We start from the raw sequence: 25,289 nt of genomic DNA on the forward strand, positions 1-25,289 counted from the left end.
ATGTACTATAAAGTACATTGTGTTCATGTCACTACTGGACTATGAGAGCTGTTAAATGACCTTATTAGTTACTGCTTTTTTAATGGTCTCTTTTTATGACACGGTTCACCGGACAACTATTTGACCAATTCACTGCTTTTTGCGTTGATTTGTTCTCGATCAAATACGTGGGTAAAAATATCACCGAATGAACAAATTACAGCACCAGCAGCATTTATGAAATTAATCCAGTCTGGTGATATTGTCTTTTGAAAAAAAGAAGCGGAATTTATCAACTCAAAAACACTGATTAAATATGACAATGCAGCTTTTATTATTATTATTTTTGTAATATCCATCAGTATTACCTATCCCTTTCATTTTTATCCATTTTATTATTTTAGAAGTTCGACTCTTTGTTCCTCCCATGAGATTTTAGTAGTTTTTTACATTTTAACTAATAGTACATGCAGTATCTCACAAACCTGAGTACACTCCTCATATTTCAGCATTCCTACTACAGGATATTGTCCGGAGGGACAATACTATAGAAATGAAACTTGGATACACTTTAGAGTAGTCAATGCAAAGCTTGTATAGAAGTACATATTTACTATCCACTAAAAGTACCTCAACTCACAGTCATTATTGTCTAAACAGCTGACAACACCCACAAGCCCCATAATAACTGTGTTTTTCCTCCAGTCAAGCATGGTGGCTATCGCGTCATGTTCTGGGGATGCATGAGTGGTGTCTGAACTGGGAAGCTGCGGTTCATTGAGGGAAACAGGAATTCCAACATTCTGAAGCTTGGGAAACTGGGCTGCATGGCCGTTTTCCAACAAGACACCGAGTCCAAACACAACTCCCAGTGTCTTGTTGAGGACGCTGAACCTGAGGATGTTGGAGTGACTAAGTATGTGTCCATACCCGAACCTAATTCAGGCATCCTCAAGGAGAAGGTGGAGGAGTGTAGGGTGTCTAACATCCACCATCTCCACCAGTGATGTCATTATGGAGGAGTGGAAGAGGATTCAAGTAACAACCTGTGCAGCTTTGGTGAATTCCATGGCCAAGAGGGTTAAGGCAGAGCTCACACAAAATATTGACACTTTGGACTCAATTTGGACACGTTCACTGTGAGGTGCACTGGCCAGATATTTAGACAATACAGCCATCCCTCGTTTGTCGCACAAGTGAATTTCCACAAAGTAGGATTCCTTATTTATAAATGGAATATTTTTGTAGTTAGAGCATAGAAAACCTTTTCAAGACCTTGTAAATGTTTTTTATACATGAAATAACACTCCTATAGTCACTTTTACACTCGCATTACCCAAAATACAGGCAAAATAAGACATCTTAGACGTAAATGAGACTCACACAAATATAACGTTCCTGACACCCAGTGGCCAGTGTAGTAGAATACTACTGCAGTGGCACAGAGAACACATATGCAGTAAACAATTCACACAGGAGCTGCTGTCAGCCACAACACTCCGCACTGCTAATCATGCTAACACTCAGCAACTCTAGCTACAGTTGCTATCACATACGTCACTTCCCAGGCCCCGCCTCTTAAAGGCGCTCACAATGTCACAGGTATTACACACTTGTGAATGCCTCAGGTTTGCATTTTTGTTCATTTAGCCTTTTTTATGACTGAAAATGCTTAATTTGGGACAAGAATAAATACAATTTCCTTATATATGCATATGTTTTGACTAATAATAGGCCATATTCAACCACAAAACAGTGATCATTTATTAATTAATTTGAAAAAAACAGAGATAGAGTACCACGATGTAACGAGAGAAGACTTATAATGGCTTTTTCAGTGGCTCTACAAGCTTCAGTTATGGAAAAAATGATTAGACCACCCTCCGTTTCTTGTTCATTTTAATGCCTGGTACAACTAAAAGTACATTCGTATGGACAAATATAATGACAACAAATGTACCTTTAGTTGTATCTGGCATTAAAACGAACAAGAAACTGAAGAAACAAAGGCGGTCTACTAATTTTTTACATGATCCTGGCACTTAACTTTTTGTACAATTTCCTACTAAATTAAGAGAACACCTAGAAGTTTCCTACTGTCGATGCCTAATCATGAACACATCATTGCCAAGGTCAAGGCCACAGTCTGAGATATGGAAGTTCTCATATCTAAATAAGCTGATTTCACATCCAGATACACCCTGACCTCCATACACTACTGAACTATAATTTAGCAATGAAATTAATGAGAGCCTTTCATTTCCTGCACGTGTTTTATTATGAAAAGTGTGATACTGTTAATTCAAGTGCAACAGGTCAGCAAAGACAAATTTGACACGACTGAAATGTAAGACAATGCAGCTCATATTACAGTACCTTCAACATGAAACGACAAATTTAAACACATTTTACGAAATCACTTAACACAATAAATAGAAACTTTTAATAAATAAACCATTAAGAAAAAAAAAACATCACCAGTAGCTCCACATAGCAGTAACATGCTTTTCCCTAAAAAAAGTCATCAGCGTTGATTGTGTCAGGCACAGTGACATTTACTGACTATTAGGTCATTAAAAGGTGTCAGTTTCAACTTCCCCTTGCTGTCGTAGTGCATGAGGACCATGGGCTCGTAGGAGGCCGGCACGCAGCAGGGCCGCGGCGTCCTGCCTTTCATGATCTGGTGCAGTCGAGACTTCACCTGCGTGTGCATGCTGGCAGGCTTGTAGTTGTGTGGGCAGGCGCCGTCGCACAAGTGCATGGTGTACTCCGTCGGGGCCACGACCCAATCCGTCCACCCGATGTCTCTGAATGACACGTTGACTGACTTGAGGCAGCACCACCCTTGGTCGTTGCAGTCATCTTCCCGGTTGGAGCGAGGCAGCCTTACGCCATGTGTTGCTTCCGACTGAATGAAGTCTAATTCGAGAGAAAGTATTGGGTCGCCTTCACCCTCAGCCGTGCTTACGTCCACAACCAGTGACTTGTCATCGGCGCTTATCCACTTTGCCACCTTGGAGCTGATGTCCACCGTCACATCTTGCATGAGTGAGTTGCTAACATGAGAACCCGTGTGTGTCCATGTTGTTGAGTTCACCACCTTCATCCGCTTGACTTTAACTTTCATCTCTGCTTTTCTATCAGGCTGCACTTGGGTTGGTTGTATTAGGATCCGCCTGGAAAGCTTCAGTTCAGCTCGGGTGAGCGTCACTTCCATGTGGATGTTTGGGTTCTTTTGGAAAACAGCTCTGTACCGCTGCATGCGCGGACCAGGCGGCGCTTCTTCACCCTGAGGTACTTTTACTGGCGCCACTGTAGACAGAAAATGCATGGAAAGTGTAAAAAGGAGACAACAAAACATTCTGTAATTGTGTGGCAGCACGTACCTACAAAATACGATGTATTTTAAAAAGGCAATTGAGAGTGATGAACAGACGGCATTTGCATGAAAGCAAAATATTTTAAAAGCACCATGATATCCAAAATAACATCAAGTAGAGTTCAACCTCTAAAGCAGGGGTGTCCAAACTATTTCCACTAAGGGCCGCAAACGAAAAAATCAAAAGATGCAGGGGCCGCTTTTATTTTATTTTATTTTTTAACCAACCCAAACAAAATATTGAATATCATGTATACTGCAAATATATAAAAGAGAGGTTTGACTGTATTTTATATATGTAAATATATATATATATATATATATATATATATATATATATATATATATATATATGACACATATAAATACAGTCAAACCTGTCTTAGCGGCCACCTTTATAGAAGGGCCACCTGCCTATAGCAGCCACTGAAAAATCCCCCCCAGCAAATTTACATGTTATAGACCCTGTGTATAGCAGTCACCTGTCCAACGCAGCCAGCAGCCACCCATTTTGTCTCCCTTGGTCAATATCTGACCTGCATATAGCAGCAAAATTACCAACTCAAGTAGAAACTTCATGCACGAAAAAGTTTTGTTTTTCAATCAATGAAGCCGTCGTGTGTAGACTTTAATTACTGAGTCCTAGCTCAGTCACAATCATTCACAAGATCCACACAAACTGTCAGTTGTTCCACATAAAAAAGCCATCTTCTTTTGAGTTTGCTATTTCCTGGTCAAACATGTAACTTTAAGAGCATTTGCACCGAAACATTACCGCAAAGTAATCTGGGAACAGGACGTGCTCCCAGCGACGCTACAATAAAAAAAAAAACCATATGCTAGCATGCATGCGGCAGCGGGAGCAAAACTGAGTTCGGTTGTACTTAACTGAAGTATTTTATCAGTTATCAATTATTATTAAGCCTCTAGCTTCCTTTTAGTAAGTAAAAACCTTGGCTATGATTGCACTACATTGTCATGTAGACCTACAAAGTACACTTGGAAGAACAAGAGGTGAATAAATGTATTGCAACTGATGTGAAACTGATGAGGGGTAGGATTAAATAAGCTTTGCTTCTTCCTACTCCTTTTTGGACATGCAAAATTGTGAATTGTACTATGTGATGTGCTACTGTTTGACTCATGCATGTTCAGGATTAAAACCATGAACCATGATAATAACAAGCCTAATAGTGCTGTACAACTTTTATCAGTAGTCCGCAGTGCCATCTACTGGTCAACATTATTATTATTATTTTTTTCCCTTTTTTCCTCTACTGGTCAACATTCAAACTGGACGCCAACCTGTCTATAGAGGCCACCTGTCTATAGCGGCCACTTTTGCAGACTCCCTCTAGTGGCCGCTATAGACAAGTTTGACTGTATATTTATTTATTTTATCAGTGACAAAGCATATTATTATTATTATTATTATTATTATTATTATGGACTGTTTCTCCTTACATTACTTTTTTGGCTGTTTTGGGTTTTTTTTTTTTTTACAAATACTAACGTCCTATGTGTACATTTTTTTTGTCATACTAATATGACTTATTCTCATAATATTTTGACTTCATTATCATAACATTATAGCATTGACCCAACCTAATTTTCTACAATTTCTAATTTATTATTTGTTTTTTTTCTTATATTACAACTCATATTACAACTTTTTGAAATTATTGCTTTTTTCCCCACTTTTGCTGTTGTTTTTTAAATGTCATTGTTTAAATCGTATTTTTAGAACGTGCCAAGGGCCAATAAAAAAGAAGTCGCAGGCCGTAAATGGCCCCCGGACCGTACCTTTGAACACCTCTGCTCTAAAGTCATACAAATTGGAGTTGAACCAAAGGTCAGAAAGTCATCATGAGAGATGTCCACATACAGAAAAATTTAAGGATGAGGGGGGCCGTTTTGATACATTTTGTACATTACTATAACCAATACAATGTGCAGTAGGTCAATACACAACCCTCGTTTATTGCGGTTAACTGGTTCCAAACACAACTGTGATAAGAGAATTTCCGTGAAGTAGGATTCCTTATTTATAAATAAAATATTTTTGTAGTTAGAGTGTAGAAAACCTGTTTATGACCTTCTAAATACGTTTTTTTAACTTTGTTATAGCCCTCTAGACATGAAGTGTCCCCTATAGTCACCTTTACACACCTATTACCCAATAAGGCAGACATACAAAGAGTAAATAAACCATTTAAGACATAAATAAGACTTGTGCGCGTGTGTGTTGCAATAAATGTGTTCCCTAGAAGAGCTGAGTGGCGGGCGGACAGGAAGTGAGTTGAGTTTGAACTTGGCCTGGGTTACTGCAGCAACAGTAGCCCGTGTTTTTATTAGGAATTTTTGTGCCTGTTGTGAAATAGTGTACGTCAAACCTGCAATAAAAGCCTGTTGTTCCGGCGATCAGTTAGTCCGTCTCATTGAACATTACAGTAACATCACTGGCACCAAGTGCCCAGTCTTTATATTTGTGTGACATTCAGGAATATTTGAACTGTTACTTGAAACACTATGGTTTTTCAATGTTTTTAAATGAGAACAACATGGAAGTCAGTGAGGCTCCATAGGGTGTGCCTGTCATGCTTGATAAAAGCCTTTTCTGCATGCGCGGGTTTACTCTCACGACAAGATTTCTTGAATGAACCCTGCATCAAACATTCCTTCCTACTCCCACTCACACGATCCTTTCACTCCATGTCACTGTTCCCCGCCAGTGCTGTAGGTGTGTCAGTCATGAGATCCTACACGGCGCTCCGACTAATCTCTCACCTGTATCTGGGAAAAGCACAGTAGATACGGTCGTCCCCACCGGCCGACTGGAATTTCCCCTCATCTCCCTCAGTTTGTCCCAGTAGAGCTGATACATCCTCCTCAGCTCTTCCTCTGAGGCCTTCTGGGTGAGCTCAGGCTCCTTGTCCATACCAAGTGAGTTTAGGATCCCCATCTTGACCGCCTCCACAAGCTGGTCCCTCTGAGTGTCCACGTCAAAAGTGCCCTCCGGGGCTTGGTGAGGCCTGCCTTCCCCTGTGCTAGCGACAAAGAGCAGGAGCAGCAAGGAGGAGATGAGTGTGCATGATCTGAACATGGTGGGTTTGGTCTGGGAGCGCTGACGCCGTGTGGATGAGCTTCGTCGATGTTGTTAATGAAATTCTTGGCATACTTTCATTTATAGAGTTTCTGTGTTGCCACGCCCCTGCTTTGTCAGGTGAGCTTCTGATGGGGCAAGACTTCTTCCAGTAACTTCTTCCATAAAGTTTGGAGTGAATTGTTTAATATTTATAACCCCTTTAGGTTGAAAATGAGAACAAAAAAAAGTAAGAGACAACATTCACTTCGGCCATGTGTTCATCTATGCATTTTACACTAGCGGTTATTTGTTACCTAATCAAATAAATAACAACATATGGCTACTTCTAAGGTAGCGAACAATGAGAAATCCAATCCTCCAGGGTTAATAATGGTGTGTTATTGATTGCTGGAAGCTGGAGTGTCTTCATGCACCCACAGGGGCAATAGTACTTCCTTTTGAGAACCGGTGTACTATACAATTTTCCTGCCTTGCCTTTTGCAAAGTAACAGAAGGAGCAGTGCTCATGCAGAAAACCAAATGGTGGGAAAAATCTCCCTTCTATCATTGAGCAGATTGAGTACATTATTATGAAATTATTTCTGCGCACTATTGCGTCACGCTCTGTCACTGATGCTCTTTTTTTCCACTGAAGGGCTTAGCTAAACACAGCATTGACTGCACGCTGGTTTCGTACTGGAGGGGAGGGAGATAATTGGGATGATGTTTAGTCTTGAATAGTCTTCAGGTCAAATAAATGCATAGAAACAGCATACAACAAAAAACGGTGCACCACCAAGTCATAAATTCAACAGTATTTCATATTTCATGTGAGGGCTTAAAACATTCACTCTGCATCAAATTATTTATTCTTGAAACTATAAGAATCAAAGGACAAGAGTCATTTGGTCTGCAGCTTGACTTTTTATTAGCTCTCGGAACGTTCTAAAAATAAAATGAAATAATGAATGAAATATATGATTAGATATTATAATTATTTGCTTTGTTTTGTGCTAAGATGTTTTGTTCAGATAGCTTAGCTTAGTTCCAAGACGAAAACCACTGCTGAACAAATGAACATTAAGGCTTCTCTCAAATTTGCCAGAAAACAAAAGTTGAACTTTTTGGCGCGTGTGTGTTCCATTACAACGCCGCATCGCAGAAAAAGAACATCATACCAACAGTAAAATATGGTGGTGGTAGTGTGATGGTCTGGGGCTGTTTTGCTGCTTCGGGACCTGGAAAACTTTCTGTGATAAATGGAACCATGAATTCTGCTGACTACCAAAACATCCTGAAGGAGAATGTCCACCCATCTGTTTGTGACCTCAAGCTGAAACCAACTTGGGTTCTGCAGCAGGACAATGATCCAAAACACACCAGCAAGTCCACCTCTGAATGGCTGAAGAAAAACAAAATGCAGACTTTGGAGTGGCATAGTCAAAGTCCTGACATGAATCCTATTGAGATGCTGTGGTATGACCTTAAAAAGGCGCTTCATGCTCGAAAACCCTCCAGTGCGGCTGAATTACAACAATTCCGCAAAGATGAGTGGGCGAAAATTCCTCCACAGCGCTGTAGGAGACTCATTGCAAGTTATCGCAAACGCTTGATTGCAGTTTTTGCTGCTAAGGGTGGCCCAACCAGTTATTAGGTTTAGGGGGCAATCACTTTTTCACACAGGACCATGTGGGTTTAACCTTTAATAACAAAAAGTTTCATTTAAAAACTGCATTTTGTGTTGAGTTGTGTTGTCATTGGATAATATTTACATTTGTTTGATGATCCGAAACATTTAAGTGTGACAAACATGCAAAAAAATAAAAAATCAGGAAGGGGGCAAACACTTTCTCACACCGCTGTAAATAAGAGCAGGAACACACCCATTATATATTTATAGACACCCAGTAAATCCCCCCTGGGGAAGCTTTATAAGAAAAACACCCGGCTAAGTGAAAGCAACGTTGAGCAGACACAGATTTAGGGTGCGGCCATCTTCCTCAAGCAATGGAAATAATATCAAAGATAAAAAGACTTATTAGACTGAAATCATCATTGCATCATTAAGGCCAACATGTAAAGAGTTGCAACGTGTGCAGTAGGAGTTTCAGGTTAAAGGATTACAAGCAAGCCAAAACAAGACAGAATGATGCCAAAACAAAGAAACAAAGAAAGAGGTTGGTGTCTGTGTGAAGGAAGACGATCTATAGTTTCTCTGACGCGTGTGTATGTGTGTGTTTGTGCGAATTTCCATGTGGTGAGTCATGGAGGTAATGGAGCAATCATCAGGCAATCCAACCTTGCAAGTGTGTGAAAGGTGTTGTGTGAGTCACACATCCAGGTACATGCAATCATTAAGTTTGTCCTGCAACAGTTAAAATTCAGTACCGGCATATTAAATGTATTGCAGAAAGAGGGAAAGACAAACAAGGCATTTAAGGAGAAAAGGTTGCTCTCTTTGCATTTGGTATTCAACAGCTTTACTTTTCAGTTTAGGGTGGTGGCATTGTAGTTTAGGTACCATAATATGATTGGAAAAATCAGTTATTATGCCCTATTTTAATAATGATAAATAATTTCATGTTTCGACGCTGTCAAGTCTCTTGTCTCACATAAAAAGGCCATGCGAGGACTACAGTATCTGTTAACGAATATAAATATGCATCGCTACGATGCCCTCTAGTGGCCTGTAGCACATTTTGCTTTGAAATCACTGCCTGTACCATGTGTTTGTTGGAACTCACACCTGTCACCTCGCATTCCCTGAAGACTGAGCTGTTTGTGTAATACCAGGCAGGTTATTTAAGGAGATTATCTGAGACACAATTTTTTTTTATCATCACGTCTCTCACAGGACATGTGGTGATGTCTGAGGACAACAAAACAACATTGTACGCTACTGAAGTACAATGGCACATACTAGTCTGTATGCTAAAAAAAAACCTTACATGTCTTTTGTTTGTCTATTTGTTATTTCGCAGGCTACTTCTTGGTTTATTAAGGGTGACCTTAAGATGGTTCTGTTGACTTTAGCTTTGCTGGAGCCTATCCCAGATGAGATTGTTGTGAAATGACTCAATTAGTAAGAACTGATCCCCTGCGAGTTGCACGGAAGTCAGCTCTGTGAACCACTACATTAAAAAGAGCTGCCATAGTGACACAAAGCATGAAAAACGATTGTTGTATCTGCATCTTGTCAGGATCCTCAGCAAAGTCTCATCGATCAGCAAGCTAAAATAGTGTTCAATGTACCATTTTCATTCTGGGGCATAGGCTAATCCCCATAGTGACTCAATATGGCAAAAACTGTCTACAACTTTATCCAGATCCTCACCAATATATCAAACTCTTCCAATGATACGTGTGCTAAAAATCCACAAAGTTTCATGGAAATCAGCTGTGCAGTTTTTGCAGTGGTGTGCCGTCAGGAAAGCCTGCAAAGCCTTCTCTGCTGGCTTAAACGCTGTCAGAAGCACTGACTACATTTACAACTTAAATTCTAGCATTTATTTATATTTATTTTATTTATATTGTAGTAATTTATTCCCAACAGTCTAGATTAGATTTCAGCTTCTATGTGTTGCCATGTCAATGTAATCTGCTTGGGGCCTTCGGTCTCAGGAGTGCTGGCCCATGTCACTTAACTCATTCAATCCCAGCCATTTTTCAAAATTCAACCCCTTCAATACTGGCCTTTTTAGACAATTTTGACTGATTTTTCAAGGCACACAGAATATTATGTTCTATGGACATTTGAACACAGAACCTACCAAAAGAAATATTTGACTCTCGTCTTTCATGAGCAAAAAAAAGTTTGTTTATACCTTTTTCTTTAGTAATCAGCAGTAAAACATAGGTAGGTTTCAGGAAAATATAAGTTCCCAACTAAAAAAAGGGAGAGAACAGCTTTTTATGTGAAAAGATACATTTCAAGCATCATTTTCACTTTGACATCAAAATAACAATTTATTTACACATTTAACACCATGAACTATTTACAATTTTCACATTTGGAACTAACTGTGTGTGTGCATGCGTTAAAATTTCCCTACAATGCGTAACCTTCTGGACGCCACACTCCTCCATGCTCTCTCACTTCCTTCTTGCCGTCGAACGTGTTACACTTTTTCTCATTTCTTGACAAATAAATTACATTCTCAAAACTCTAAGATGATTTGGCCAAACAGTACAGCTCACTTGCAAAAAGCACATATCTCTCCCAAAACGGTTCAGTCATGCTACAAAGCTAATCCCGTTCTCATATAAATAGTCAGTGCCACCAAAATGCAAAGATCCTTCTCAATTGCTTTGGCTCCTTTCCTGAAACAGACCGGGCTTTCACAACACTCTTAGTTCTTTTAGCAAAATAAACTTGGATGGTTCAGCACAACGCCACGGTTCACCTGCAAAAGCATGTCTTTCCCGAATCACTTTAATCATGAGTCAAAACGAAATTTCTTTCCCGTATAAATTGTCAGTGCTGCCAAAACACATCATCCTTTTGTCATTATGCAAGCACTGCAATTCAAAATGTTTGGATGTTTTGTCACAAGGCAGAGGGCCATTGAAATATCCCTCATGTCCACCTCTCAGTCTTAGCCTAGCCCTTCATTGACAATGGTTGCTGTAGTCGTTTTTCTTTTTGGTCAGAAAATTGTGTATAAAACTGAAAAAAAAAAGTATTTTAGATTTCACAGTAACAATAGCATCCAAGGTTTGGCATCACACATTGCACTCATACTGCCCAGGAAATTGTAACTATTTTTATTCACAAAGATAAAATAACTTCCGAGTAATGAGAAAATGTGTTTAGCATATTACTGTAATATAAACACATAAACAAAAAAAGGGAAATTATATGCAGCCTAAAGTACTGTAAATAAAGCTGGAGTTTCACAACTGACGCTTCTTCACTTATCGCCGTCCTCACCCTTCTGAACTGTTTTTATGCAGACAGAGGAGGTAGTAAGTGCTCCAGAACTTGGAACACCTGTGGGAATTAGTTGCACCAACGGCCAAGGTAAACTGCCAGCTTAAAATTGTTGACCCGTTTTGTGGTCCCTGAAACAGGCGTTTTTGTAGAATTCTGGAATACATATTGTTCAGTTTTGGGTAACCTTCCCTTTTTTTAACCTCTGGCACTTTTGTACCATTTCAAGCTATTCATTGGACTTTAACGACTTGAATTTCAATCAATAACTGGAAAAACTGGGGTGTATTTTTTTTTTTGTGGCGCGTGAGGGTAGGCTCAGTATGCTGCAGACAACCACATGGATTTCCATAATTTTTTCCACAACTAAAAGTTTATAAATAGGTTGTTTCCTAGACAGAACAAAGAGTGCTTCACATCTCACAAATGGGCATGTGATATCACAAGAGGCAAAGCCTTGTGGCATGAGAAAAACAAAGCGGCAGACGCCGGTACCGCTGGGTGCCAGCAGACGCTGATCGGCCATTCAGCTTCACTTCAAAGCACAATTGTTGACCATTTGTGTTCTTCTTAGGGTGGATCTGCACGTGATTGGTGATGCTGATGTCATTTTGAGTACGTGCCTTGCCTAATTTGATTGGGCTGAACATCAACACATAATAAACGCCTCAATTTAGGCTATCAGTAATTAGCGTGTTCACCTCCGCTGCTAATCAACCCACTCTCCTCCCTTCGTGCAGTGTGATCAAGCAGCTGAAGTGAGCGCCTTCATTGGGTCGGTGGTGAAATCTGGTGAGGAGGAACATCCAGAGGATGTGGATGATGTGGCGGTGCGCAGCAGCGGTGAGGAGGAGCACTTTATCCGGGCACATCTGAGTGCAGAATGCCTTGACTGAGCAAGAAGCCGCTTTGGAGTGCTGATTGCTTTTTATTGTCTTTAACAATGGATGAGCCGAATATCCTCAGACGACGTGGACTACAGGTAAACAAACACTATCACGACGCTGTTTCCAGGCAAATGATGATGATGACGAGACATCGGTGTTGTTGTGAGATATTCTGATGATTTGCATCGGGTGTAGCCCCCACATAGAAGTCATTCCTGATGATACATCATGTGTTGATCGTTGTTACGGACCCAAGTGCGGGTTTATTTTGGAGCGTCTCATTTCAGTGCTTTGGTAAATGTGGTTGCCCTGGTGATAGGCGCACGCATGATCTGGAGAAGCACCTCCTTTATCTTCTCCTGGGTGCCATGTTTATTTTTCTACGACAGGAGTAATGAAGTACCCTATACTGTATTGTCTCCAGTAAAAGCCATTGTTAGGAATTCACATGAAAGGTCCAAACTAGAGGTCGTGGTGGTAATAAGAAGTACAATACAGCCATACAGTGTCATTTGGAATCATGCAATATTGCAAAAAAAAAAAAAAAGGCGTTAAACACAAAACACAATGCTATCCAGACTGGCATGGGTGGCACTTCACATCATTTCTGTCAAGCACATGGTCAACATGACTCACTGAAGACTTACAGTGTATTCTCATTGACTCACAACCCATTTGTCATGCAAGGAAGTAGGCCAGGCTGCAGCTAATGACATTTACATTCACTTAGACGGAAACCAGGCGGCTTGCAAGTAAAGAGTGAGAGTAATTAATACAGTACATCAGAAGAACTTCTCATGCATTACCTGTTTTTTTTTTAAACATCAATAGCTCACACTTGAGGCATATCATTGTGAAAATCAACATTCAAGACATACCGTGGTGAAAGTAAACACAGAAGGCAATGCTGGAAAAACAGGAAAGACAGATTAGACTTAGCCGGAAAGCATGTAAAAATGCCTCCAGTGATTTGGAATCAGATTTTTTGGGAAGATTTAACCAAAAAGGTGTTGGCTTCACAGTCAGGAGATCAAGGGTTCGAAACTCCGTTAGGGCATCTCTGTGTGGAGTTTGCATGTTCTCCTGCAGCGTGCATGGATTTTCTCCAGGTACTCGCAAAATCATCCACGTTCAGGCTAATTGGAGACTAAAATAACTATAGGTGTGAATGCTAGTTTGTCTCTATCTATTATTGGCTGGCGACAAGCGCAAGGTGAAGACCGCCTCGCCAGCTCAGCCGTGAGCCGAGTAGGGACAAGCGGCAGAGAAAATGGATGGATGGATGGGTTTAACCAAAAAACACCACGTGTCAATCATGGTGGAGGCCGTGGGCATCACTGCTAATGGAACAAGCTCAGTGGGTATTGATCATGTGACTGCTGACAGAAGTAACAGGATAAATTGTGAGGTGTGTCTGGCTATAGTCGCTTCTCACATTCAAACAAAACTACACTTTACCAACAAAACTGCACTTCACAGTGCGCATGGATAACGACTCCAAACATACTGCAAACACAACTTAAGACTTTTTCAAGGCAAAGAAACTGAATATTCGTCAATAGCCAAGTCATAGATGCCATACAGTGATCCCCTGTTTATCGCTGTTAATTGGTTGCAGACCCGACCGTGATAAGTGAATTTCCGCCAAGTCGTATTACTTATTTGGAAATCAAATATTTTCGTACTTAGAGCATAGAAAACCTGTTTACGACCTTGTAAAGCTGTTTTTTTTTAACCTTATTAGACATTAAATGGCACCCCTACATTCACCTTTACACACGTATTACCCAATAGTAGATATAATCAGAGAAAATAAAACATTTAAGACATAAATAATGCTTGTGTGTGTTGCAATAAATGGATTCCAGACGTGTGGAGGACATGAAGTGATGTAGGGGGTTCCAAGTTGAGTTTTAGCTTGGAGTGGAGTGGTTGCAACAGTAGCCCGTGTTATTGTTATGATTATTTTGTTATTATTATCCATCCATCCATTTTCTATACCGCTTCTCCTCCAGCCAATCCGCCAGCCAATCGCGGACCACATATAGACAAACAACCATTCACACTCACATTCATACCTATGGACAATTTAGAGTCTCCAATTAACCTATCATGCATGTTTTTGGAATGTGGGAGGAAACCGGAGTACCCGGAGAAAACCCACGCACGCACGGGGAGAACATGCAAACTCCACACAGAGATGCCCAACAGAGATTCGAACCCAGATCTTCCCGATCTCCAGACTGTAGACCACCGTGCGGCTATGTTATTATTATTGTGATGTAATTATTATTGTGCTTATTGTGAGATAAGTCAAACCTGCAATAAAAGCCTGTTGTGCCGGCGACCAAGTCTGATGCTTTGTGTGCCTCACCGAACATTACAGTACCATTACTGACACCTAGTGACCAGGGTTGAATATTACATAGCGTCACGTCTTTGAATGCATCTTCTGAATACCTTATATTTGTATTTTAGTTCATTTAGTCATTTTTATGCTTGAAAAGGCAAAAATATGTCAAATTTGCTTCAATATGCATATTTTTGAACTAAGGGTAGGCTGTTTTTAAACATGAAACAGTGTGATTTATTCATATATTTTTGAAAAACCGTGATAGAGTGAAGCCTTGAAATTCGAACCGCGGTGTGGTGAGGGACGACTGTTTTTTTTATAAAAAAAACTCTTGCAATTAAAGTAACAAACAGACATGCTCTATATTGGCTTTCTTGCCGATATCCGATATACCGATATTGTCTAGCACTTCAATACTAATACCGATATCAATCAATACCGATATATGCAACAGATCTTCCCTCAAACTATCAAACATCTCAACATGTAATAAATGAACACATTATGCTTATTTTACTGTGATGCTACTGAATGCATTTCACAAACAAACAGTTTGTGCAAAATAAGACAAATACCGCAATATGCAATAGAAGTCATAGAAAAAGTGCCAGATTTATTTTAAACAATTTTTCTTAACAAAAGTTATTAAAAAATCATTGTGTGGAGCACGTCACTGTCACCCGTTAACAATATCTCGCCGATATCTTTCGGTGCAGAAAAAATTATACCTATATGAACGGGTATTGCATTTTTATGTAATATCAGTTGGCCGATTTTATCGGACATCGCTAGTAAGAAATCCATCCATTTTCTATCCCGCTTGTCCTCACTATGGTCATGGGTGGTAATTAGTCTATACAGTCGTCTCTCGCTACATCACGGATCGAACATTGCTCCCTCAACCTTTTCAAAAATGTATTAATTTACACTATATATGACTGCTGTTTCGTGGTTGGTCAAAAAATATTCAAAATATATGAAGTATTCTAGCCACTAGGTGTCAGTAATGTTACATGACATTAAATAAGACTACCTTCACACTGCATGTAGTCAGTCATGGCATGCCCAACACCATATAGTTCTCCTCCCTTTCTGTGTGGAAGTGGTAAGGTTGTGGCTTCATATTTTGTCCTTCTTACCCACTCCGTTTGAAAACTTTCTTAAGTTTAGAATAAGTAAATTGGAGAGGCTAACTAGTTAGCTCTGTAGGTTGCTCATGTAGTGGCGGCCGTCTCTTGGTGTCCCTGCAATGATCCCTTAGCCTGCGCATTACAGTTGAGCAATGTGTTGACTGAGGTGACTATAGGGGTGTTATTTCATGTCTTTAGGGCTCTAATAATGGCACAACTTGTATTTAGAAAGTAATAAAGAGGTTTTCTGTGCTCTAATTACAAAAATGTTCCTTTTGTTAATATTGAATCCTACTAAATTCACTTATGGCGGTTGGGTCTGGGACCAATTAACCGCGATAAACGAGGAACGACTGTACTTTAATCACATCTTGAAGGTTTTATTTCAATTTTAAGATGGTAATACATGCAGCTCACTGCACATCTGAAACTATGACAGACACACTAAAGCAGTGTTTCTCTTGCATATCACTAATTTGTTTTCTCAATTTCTTTATTCTAGAAAGAGCTGAGTCTTCCACGTCGGGGAAATGTGTAAGTGATATCAACGCCATTCTCCTCCAAACCAGATCATCTAGGTGCCTGTCGTCTGTTCATTTATTCGCGGATTTAAATACTTGCCTTTCATCTCTGTATGCATTGACTGGGACTGGGACTGTCTGCAGACAAAGTGGTCTCACCGCCCAGACTGGTTTTATGTCAATTTAAACGACAAGGTGGAAGCATTGGTTGCAAACGTCGGTTGGACACACTTTGAATATTTGTTGGTGTTAGTGGATCACCATTGTGACCTACAGTATTGAGTTCATAGCATGTTGTATTTGTGTATAGACGGCAGTTTTTGCCCTGCCGTGAAAACAGCTGGTACATCTGAGAAACCCTTTCTTTTATCTATAAGCATAAGTCTCTTGACAAACTTTAACCTGTCTTGGAACATCTGCACTGTTTTTACAAGAGGGTTAAGGTTATTTTCACCCTCTGACTCAGAGGTAATTTAAGATAACAGGTCTCTAAGTGTAGGACACAAATGGCGGTTTTATAGAAGTAAACAAAATGAGGAATGCTCTCACCTGAACGTTTCTCTTTTCAGTGACAAAAACAATATTTAGTATGTGGATTTGTTACACATGGTTGACTTTTCCACGTAACGACACATTCATAAGACCGAATCAACAGAATCGTATGACATAGAGCTATTCTCAGACATAGTGTGTGTGTCTTGGTAATCAAATTCCTATTAAATCAGTTCATCTGGGATTTGAAAGCTTTACAGTCACAGGAGTGAAATTAGGTACATCTGAGATTCCCTAGGAAAGCCGGGTCAAAAATAGAGATTTCAAAAGATTAAAAATGTTCCGTTTTAGTGAAACTGAAGTGTATTTTATTTATTTATTTTATTTTGTTTCGTTAGTCCGCAGTGGTGTAGAAATGCACTGCAACACACTGAGAGGTATTTTGAAAATCACAATAAGGCACATCAAGGCAGGATTTATGAATAGCATTTGAATAAGCGCTCATTAGATTGTACACTAAAGTTGTAGACTTTGGATGTGCTCACCAAAAAACTGATATTTTGAAGCATATTTTGTCATTTTGCCTCTGGCATAAATGACATTAGCTTAGCTGGTTTGAAAAATATGTTTTTTTTTCTTTTCCTCGAGCTGCTGCGCCTCCCCTCCAGTCTTTTGGCGCCTCACATTTTGAAAACTGCTACTGTGTGTAAATAGTGAAACAAATCTACATGTAACACACTGCCTATACCACAGACACAATAGTTTACTCTGAAATTCAACTTGTGTGAGTCCGATGACAGGACAATATATTCTATATCCCATGGAGACAAATGTAATATTCTTGAATACTCGTAAAGCCACAGATCGCAAAGTCTGTCCCAGATTATGCGTTAGGGACCCTGTATGTTAAATAATAATGCTCATAAACATATACTTTAAATCCAGGAGGCTAAGTCTTGACATTATCGCCATCAGCATTATAACCCATTTATTTGTTTTTTTCTGTTTTTGATGATTCATTTTCTTTGGGCTTTTTTCGCCATTTTTTTCTGGCAGCACTTGAATGCAACACTATTTCCTGCTCCCTTCAGTAGCAAAGCAGTGCGCATGCGCTGTCCGTTGCTGATGAGCCTGTGACTGACTGGAAAGTTTTTCTCACTGTTATTTTTTTGTCGCAGCTATCAGTCGACAATGTCTCGTACCGTGGAAGACGGGCTTTTTAAGGGCACGTAACTGGTGATAGGGCGAGCGAGAGCGACGGACATGGCCGCAGAAGCCGCTCGTTATTGTCGAGCTGGCGAGCCGTGGGTCTGGGGTCAGTTTTTACCGAAGCTGAATGGAGTTTCTCCCCTCGGAGGCTGCGGGCTAAGCTAAGCTAACCGACTCCAGCGAAGCTACACCGGAGAAACTATTTGACATGTAGAGGACACCTTCCATACCTGGACTGGCTTTGTCGATCACCATGTCTGACCAAAACCATTACTGGACGGTGCTGCCGAGCTACAAAACTAGTTTTGTAACCGGGGCCATGATGAAAAGATCCAGAGGGTAATCCAGCTTGTTGTTGCATTAAATCATCATCGATGTATGCTACTAGCTGTCTTCTATCGTGACTGCTGCCTGGTTTGAACTTGACAGCTCAACGGTTAAGCTTGCTAAGTTTGTGCAACGTAAACGTGGATCGACAGTATCGAAAAGGCAGCTTGCACATTGTTTACTGACATTATCATGCTTGATAATACCATTGTGTTAGCCGAGATAGCCTACAGTGATGGTGAATATGTCTGTTGCATTCGCCCTAGTTGTTGTTCCGACAGGGAAACGTGGCCACTGCCAAAGTCGTTTGTGTTTGAGTGCAGACTGCATCACTGGCATCCATCTGTCGCATAAAACCACACAAAGTACCAGGGCAGATCGATATGCCGATGGAATCATGTATGCTTTTGTCGATGGGTTTCACTTTGTCAGAGAGATTGAATTAGCTCTTACATAGTAGAGCATGTACCGTAACTGTATGTGCTCTGGTGCCCTGTAACCATCATAGGTTACAAGAGCCCTTGTCTCCCTCCATGTCCTGTGAGATGTGAAACATACTGTAGTAGTGTGGCTGCATGAATTTATATATACAAACACTGTTTCTGATTACTGTATTTGTTTAAGAAAGCATTTGATGACATGCACTCACCAGCCACTTCTGAAGTATCTAATGAGATCCAATAAAAGCACTGTAAAATGAACACTTCAAAATAATGACGCTACGGCTGCAGTGACATTGTCAAGAGTGTTGTTCAAATATAAACCTGTTTATTATCATGGTTAGGAATGAGGCTCAATTAAAACAAGATCAATTCATTGGTTAATTGTTATTTAATAGGGTGCACTTGTGTATTAATGCGTTCACACTTTTCTCTGCTAGTATAGGTCATTTAGTTCAAATGTGAAAGCAGTCCAGAACCAAAAGGACCGAACCAAACTGCCTGAGAGATGGGTCACGGTCCACCTGCCAGTGGACTCTAGTCCTGATTGATTCAAGTGTCAACGCTGACCGCACCAACACACCAAAACACCGGATATGATGTCACCAAATGCGCTCCTAACCAGGCGATACATAGCAACATCCAATAGAAAGCTGAGTGAAAATCATGAGTTAAATGTAAGCCCGGAAGTGTAAATACAGTAGTTAAACATACCTGTCGTGCTAACAGTTAGTTCATAGTTTGCTGATGTCATCAGAAATGCCATCTCCTTCCAGTACATCTCCGGGAAGCTTTCTAATGTCTATCTTCTTTGTTGCATTGTAGCTGGTAAAAAAAAATATGTATCCAATCGACTGCAGTCTGAACGGTCAGGTCGCATATATCCGACCTTTACATCATCGAAAGGCATGTTTTGCCATGCGCGACATGGATAAAAGTACTTGCCGATATCGGAAAAGTTCTTGTCATCTAAATTTTTTTTAAAAAAAGTGTCAGTGAAGCGGCTCACGACAATGACACACCACCCCCGCCACCCACACACTCCTCGGAACAGATGACTGCAGCAAGTTCTCCATGAACTGCCAAAATTCTTGCCTTCTTTCTTCTTAATCTCCTACGTTTAATCATTTTGTTGCCACAAAATTGCCACAAACGCGTTCAGGAGAGCAGACACTGCAGCAATCTTTACTTCTGTAAACACGCCGAAATACGTGTGACTTCATGCTTTCCGGCATGGACGTCACTTCCCGGACGCTTTGCGTTCACGTTAACAAGTGGCATATTTTTGGTAATACGAACGACCACATAAAAAATTGGATTTTAACAAAAACTATGAATTGGGCATTAATTATACCCTGCAACGCACCCTTAGATAGCTGTACAAATACAAAGAAAAACATGTTTTGTAAGAAATAGATACAAAAACAGAGCAGCAGAAGATGGAACATATGAAATATACACACAACAAATTCAAGTACAGTCAGATTACTGGTGCCTTTGCGAAATATGCAGTCTAGTGTGTTTTGACAGTTAGTTTAACAAACGTATTTCAGAGATACAGATGTGCTAATTTTCTGGCCTGCTTCTAATTTGCCCAGCTGTGGGATGTTGCATTGAGCAGAATAATACTGCCACCGACGAGAGTGGAGATCTGAATAATCCAAAAGGCATCAACGAAAGGCACAATACAGCATTAAAGGAAAACAGCACTTTTTTGGGGGAATTTTGGCCATCGTCCACACATATTTCCCTTTTTTGTGTGTTCTAGATAGCAGCCTCCTGCTGGCAGTTTTTCATCAAGAATGGATGTAATTATAATTCACCCATTCTATAAAGACCCCTAAAAAAACCCTCAAAAAATCGTCAACAATGCTCCATTTACATGCCTGCACATTAACATAGCTATAGCGGCATTGTTATTGTTGGAGCTAACACCGAGGAAGTACTTTTCTAGTGTAGTGACACGGCTAGATCGACTTTGTATAGAACTGTGATGTGAAGCACTATGTGCTCCATGTATCATAATTAATATCGTGACTTACGAGTGGCAGTTGTCCGACGGTCCACCTCACCTGGGGTGTCTTTTCCAGTTGATTGTGGATAGGTGGGAAAAAGTTTCTACCACTGCACGGTTTGTTAGCGCTAACAATTCTTTGTTGTGATGCAGTCTCTTGGAGCAGTGTCCTCCTTGCCAGATACACAAAGCCTTTACATCGATGCGAACACCATGTGCCACTCAGTGCAGCAGAAACTCGATTTCTGTCGGCATGGCTTGGCAACCTGCACATTTACACCACCAAGTCATGCCAGTCCTGACTGTCTCGGCCCCTGTCTGCTCTTACATTGCCCGCTCAGCTCCTAACACCTGTAGCTCATGGATCCTCATTTGTACCAACGTAGTCACCATGTTACTACATGGTTCCAGCATGTATATAAAACATTGTTGGAGTTTTTTTAGGGGGCTTTATAGGTGGAATAGGTGAATCCTAATTACATCCATTCCTAAGCCTAGGTCACAACCAGACATACGATTTTTTGGCCGTGTGATTTTTGGCGTTCCCCAAAATGCTGCGTTTTTTATTTTGTTTTGTGGAAAACTTAGTTGTGGTGACCATGAAGGAGTAAGAACTTGACACGCATGGAGGACACACGAAATATGTGAACGTGTGTTGTCCGCACTAATTATGTATGTGGGGTGCACGTGTGGCGCACGACACACGTAGGTGTCTGCAGGTGCAACGTACAAAAAAATTTACATTTTGCTCAAACCTGATACCAGCAAAACGTACGAAAGACACACGTTGGCCATATGGACGACGCACAAAGGCGTATGAAGTGCATACGTTTGTCTTGCAACCTGAAAAAAAACGTAAGCGCCCGTAGGGCTTGACATGACAGAACCTCTGCGGCCCACTCTACGGCTGGAAAATCAACGTTTCAGCGCGTTTTTTAAAATTTGTTGGCACGTATGATCGGTTGTGACCTAGGCTTTAGTGAAAAACTGCCATCATGAGACGGCTATCTAGGACCCACAGAAAAGAGCAAGAGGTGTTCTTGTCTCACATAGGGATTGTGGATGATGGACAAAATGCCAAAAAATGCAGTTTTTCATTAATACAGCATATATATTTGCTCATTAGCCCCAAGAGGGTTTGTCTCCTATACAGTTCATGTTCATGTGGCCTCGTTCACTGTAGATGAAGCTCATCATTTTTTACTCCCTAAGAATGAAACTTTGCAGATGTTACAAAGTTAAACACATATCAGCTCTTCTGTCTGTTGCTGTGTTCACCCCTGTCTGTTATAGTCTTTTTCGGTAAGTGTGTGAATCAGCGGTGGCCCAGAAATGTCAAGAACTATTGATGTTTTCCTCACCGTTAATTATTTTAGGTCACAGTTAGAAAGGTACAGAGAGGTGCCATCAGTACATCCAGGATGAAACAGAAATGATTGAGGCAAAAGGCTTCAACGTGCAGATCAGACTGTCATGATGTGAAACATCAGCATATCACACATGTTCAGACATATATACAGTATATAAAGAAATGTAAAACCTGGATAGCAAAGAGTAGCAGAGTTTCATGAGGACTATCCATATGGATTGATCTGTCTGGTAGAGAGAGTGTGCACGGTTATATCATGGGAGTCAGCAGGTCCATTCCTCTTGCTTCACCCATTCATAGAAACTTCCAGACATGCATGCAATTGGAAAAATGGGAATCATGAATTGTGTGACACATTGTTGTTCATTGTTGATAATTAGATTATATAGTCTGCACAGTGCACGTGTTGTCTTTTTTTGGCATTGTTTGCATCCACGCACACATAGGAAAACATGCAGATCGTGTCTGTGGAAGTACATTGCATAAGCAAATGTTTTCGCTGTTAAGTTTGTTTTCCTCCTCTCACAGTGCCCGTAACAACAAGAGAAGGAGTTTGGCGGTCGGGACCCCTTCGCCCACACTCTCACGACCGCTTTCACCTCTCCCACTTGCCACAGGTACTAGTGTGTTTTTGTGCTTACTGTTGCGTGTCAGCTGAGATCTGTGTGAGATTATTGCTGGGCACAGGCTCACTAGATGTGCTGTGGACATGATGGCGAAGGGGGCGGTCAACTCTCATCAGGAAACTTGTTTTGATGCTGCGTGTCACACGATTTTCTGTACTTCCCCTCTCGCCGTTATTAAGTTTTATTTCCTGCCAGTGGATGCCAATGTGATCACACTATGATGCATGAAGGGTTCAATGTTAGGTCTTTCTTAGTGCCAATGTTTGGAAAATTTTGAGTTTCCTGGCTGAATAATACTTGAATGACGTGCACAATCGAAGGAGATCCAATACAAAAAGCTGTTTTAAAACAGCCATTAGAGACACTGCCAAGAGGTGTTAGTTTAACAATCGCTAAATGATTGTCTCTGTTGTTTAGTGTCGAAATGCAGTTTTAAATTGTAAACTACAACCACAATAATGTAATCACAGCTAAATTGACTTCTTAAAGGCAATATGTAGGTAAAGGGTCACTGACATCATTTATCAACTTTGCTTAAATATGTTTTGTATTGTTTGTAATTATGTTTTACGATGTTCGTTTTTTGAAAGCGAACAGTATTTTGTAAAAATCACATTTGTAGTACGTGGTGGGAGCCATAATGGACTGAACACCGTAGAAAAGGGGCGTTTCCCAAGTGACGTCGGCAAAGGCGCAGCTCTCAGCTCTCAGCTCTCAGCTAACGCCTAGTAAACAAATCCTCCCAGAGGTAGTTCGATGACTTTGTATTTTACATCAAAATAGTAGTCATGCCAAAACGTGTTGCCGCTGGCTGGTCACAGTGTCCGAGTGATACTGTAAGTTTGTTTTCTTTTCCAAAAGACGAAGGTTTAAGACTACAATGAACAAAGCGAGCAAAGAGAACAAGAGACAAATGAACCCCTGCCTCGCGTTCTGTTCTTTTTAATATTCAGTTCACTGAAGACTGCTATGAAGGAACAACTTTACAAGAAGCATTTGCCTCGAAAGTACGGTACAAACACATTTTGGATGCTACGATGCTATTCCTGATGCTGTGCTTCACAGGAAAAAAGGAGGCTGATGGCATCAGTTGCCACAGAACAAAGTAAGTCATGTCTTATTTACATATTGTATTGTAAACACTATGCCACCACAGCACAAGCATTCAAAGCATTATACAACATACTTTCACAGTTACAGGATATGCTGACGGGGGGGGTGACAAGATACACAATAAAAAAAGGCTCTAAAGACCCCTTTGCGCAAGCCAATTTAAAACAATAATTGAAGGATAAGCAACTCAAAGTAATTCACATTTACCATTCTATGTTTTGAAGCCACCTCCATGTCTTTTTCATTACCGTCAGACATCTCGGCGTCTGACACGGCACTTTCTTAGTGGGTTTCTCAGCGACACGGTTTGAATAAATATGGCTTAATTCCCTGTTCTGCAAGGTCTGTTTCAACTCCAGATGTTTCTTCCTCCTCAAACTATAGACACATCGCTCAAATCTTCGCTAAAAACACTGTAAACATCGTCTGTATGGTACGCCGCCATGTCTGTTTACGTGTGAATGCGCCTTCGCCGATGTCACTTCCGGAAACGCCCCCTTTCAAGGACGGCTGTCAGTCATGGCTCTCGCCACGTACTGTAAATGTAATTTTCACGAATTTATCATTCGCGTTCAAAAAACAAACACCGTAGAACATAATTACAAACAATATAGAACATCTTTAAGCAAAGTTGATGAATCATGTCAATGACCCTTTAAGACACAGCTCATAATTATACAGTTTTACTGTGGTCAAGGACTTCAGGTTTATGGTGAGACAGACCATTACAGGACTAGTCAGTGTTCATTATAACATCCTAGTTGGTGTTGTGTTTCTTCAGCTGGTAGCAGCCCTTCAGAAAGTCCCAGAAATGTGTCTGCCAGCAACTCTGCCAACTTCCAGTTCGCCCGCAGGTAAGAAATTATATCTGCCTTACTACTGATGTATTTTTCCTTATAATTAACTGCAAACTCAGTGGCCCTAATTAGATGGCGACCAAGTGACCAAACATAGGTCTGTGTTTCTTTTTTCAAATCTGGTAAAGCGGAGAGGTTCAAAAGCTTACAATTAAAAAAAGAAAGACTCTTAGACATGACTAGATCTTTCTATTCAACGTTTTGCGCAAAGGGGTGCATTCTCCGTAAACGTGCAAAGGATGTGCATCGCTGCCATGTGGCATAAAGCTCAAGTCACCCCGAGGCAGGAAAGAAGAAAAAGACGAATAATCTCGTTCCCTCAATGCCCTAGTGGTGTAATGGTACAGCTGCTGCCTTTAAGCCAGAGGGTGCAGGTTGGATCCCAGCGAACGGTTAAAAAAAGCATTCATTCATCCATTTTCTAAGCCGCTTCTCCTCATTAGGGTCGCGGGGGTATGCTGGAGCCTATCCCGGCTGACTTCGGGCCGCAGGCGGGGTACACTATGGACTGGTCGCCAGCCAATTGCAGGGCGCATATAGACAAACAACCATTCACACTCACATTCATACCTATGGAC

General features: G+C 40.7%; 2 protein-coding genes across 8 annotated transcripts in view; one reads left to right on the forward strand and one right to left on the reverse strand.

Moving 5' to 3' along the window:
* Positions 1-2,264: 2,264 nt before the first annotated feature.
* LOC129177179 (growth/differentiation factor 8) lies at positions 2,265-6,497 on the reverse strand. Its single transcript, XM_054768016.1, has 2 exons — positions 6,146-6,497; positions 2,265-3,291 (listed from the first exon to the last, which is right to left on the reverse strand). The coding sequence occupies exons 1-2, from the start codon at positions 6,459-6,461 to the stop codon at positions 2,519-2,521; spliced, it is 1,089 nt and encodes a 362-aa protein (XP_054623991.1). The 5' UTR covers positions 6,462-6,497; the 3' UTR covers positions 2,265-2,518.
* Positions 6,498-8,433: 1,936 nt separating this feature from the next.
* Positions 8,434-25,289, forward strand: part of mast3a (microtubule associated serine/threonine kinase 3a) — a 43,819-nt gene continuing 26,963 nt past the window's right edge. For 2 of the 7 annotated variants that reach the window (XM_054766536.1, XM_054766535.1), the window contains exons 1-5: positions 11,858-11,988; positions 12,114-12,355; positions 16,246-16,277; positions 22,644-22,732; positions 24,636-24,708. In XM_054766536.1, the coding sequence (XP_054622511.1) occupies positions 12,317-12,355; positions 16,246-16,277; positions 22,644-22,732; positions 24,636-24,708 (233 nt within the window). In that variant the 5' untranslated portion in view covers positions 11,858-11,988; positions 12,114-12,316. Of the gene's footprint in view, positions 8,621-11,857; positions 11,989-12,113; positions 12,356-16,245; positions 16,278-17,839; positions 18,305-22,643; positions 22,733-23,694; positions 23,749-23,806; positions 23,847-24,635; positions 24,709-25,289 lie in introns of those variants that run through there. The other 5 variants (XM_054766530.1, XM_054766532.1, XM_054766533.1 and 2 more) reach the window with 5 other exon arrangements.

The sequence above is a fragment of the Dunckerocampus dactyliophorus genome, chromosome 2 (assembly GCF_027744805.1).
Source record: "Dunckerocampus dactyliophorus isolate RoL2022-P2 chromosome 2, RoL_Ddac_1.1, whole genome shotgun sequence".
NCBI classification, from domain to species: Eukaryota; Metazoa; Chordata; class Actinopteri; order Syngnathiformes; family Syngnathidae; genus Dunckerocampus; species Dunckerocampus dactyliophorus.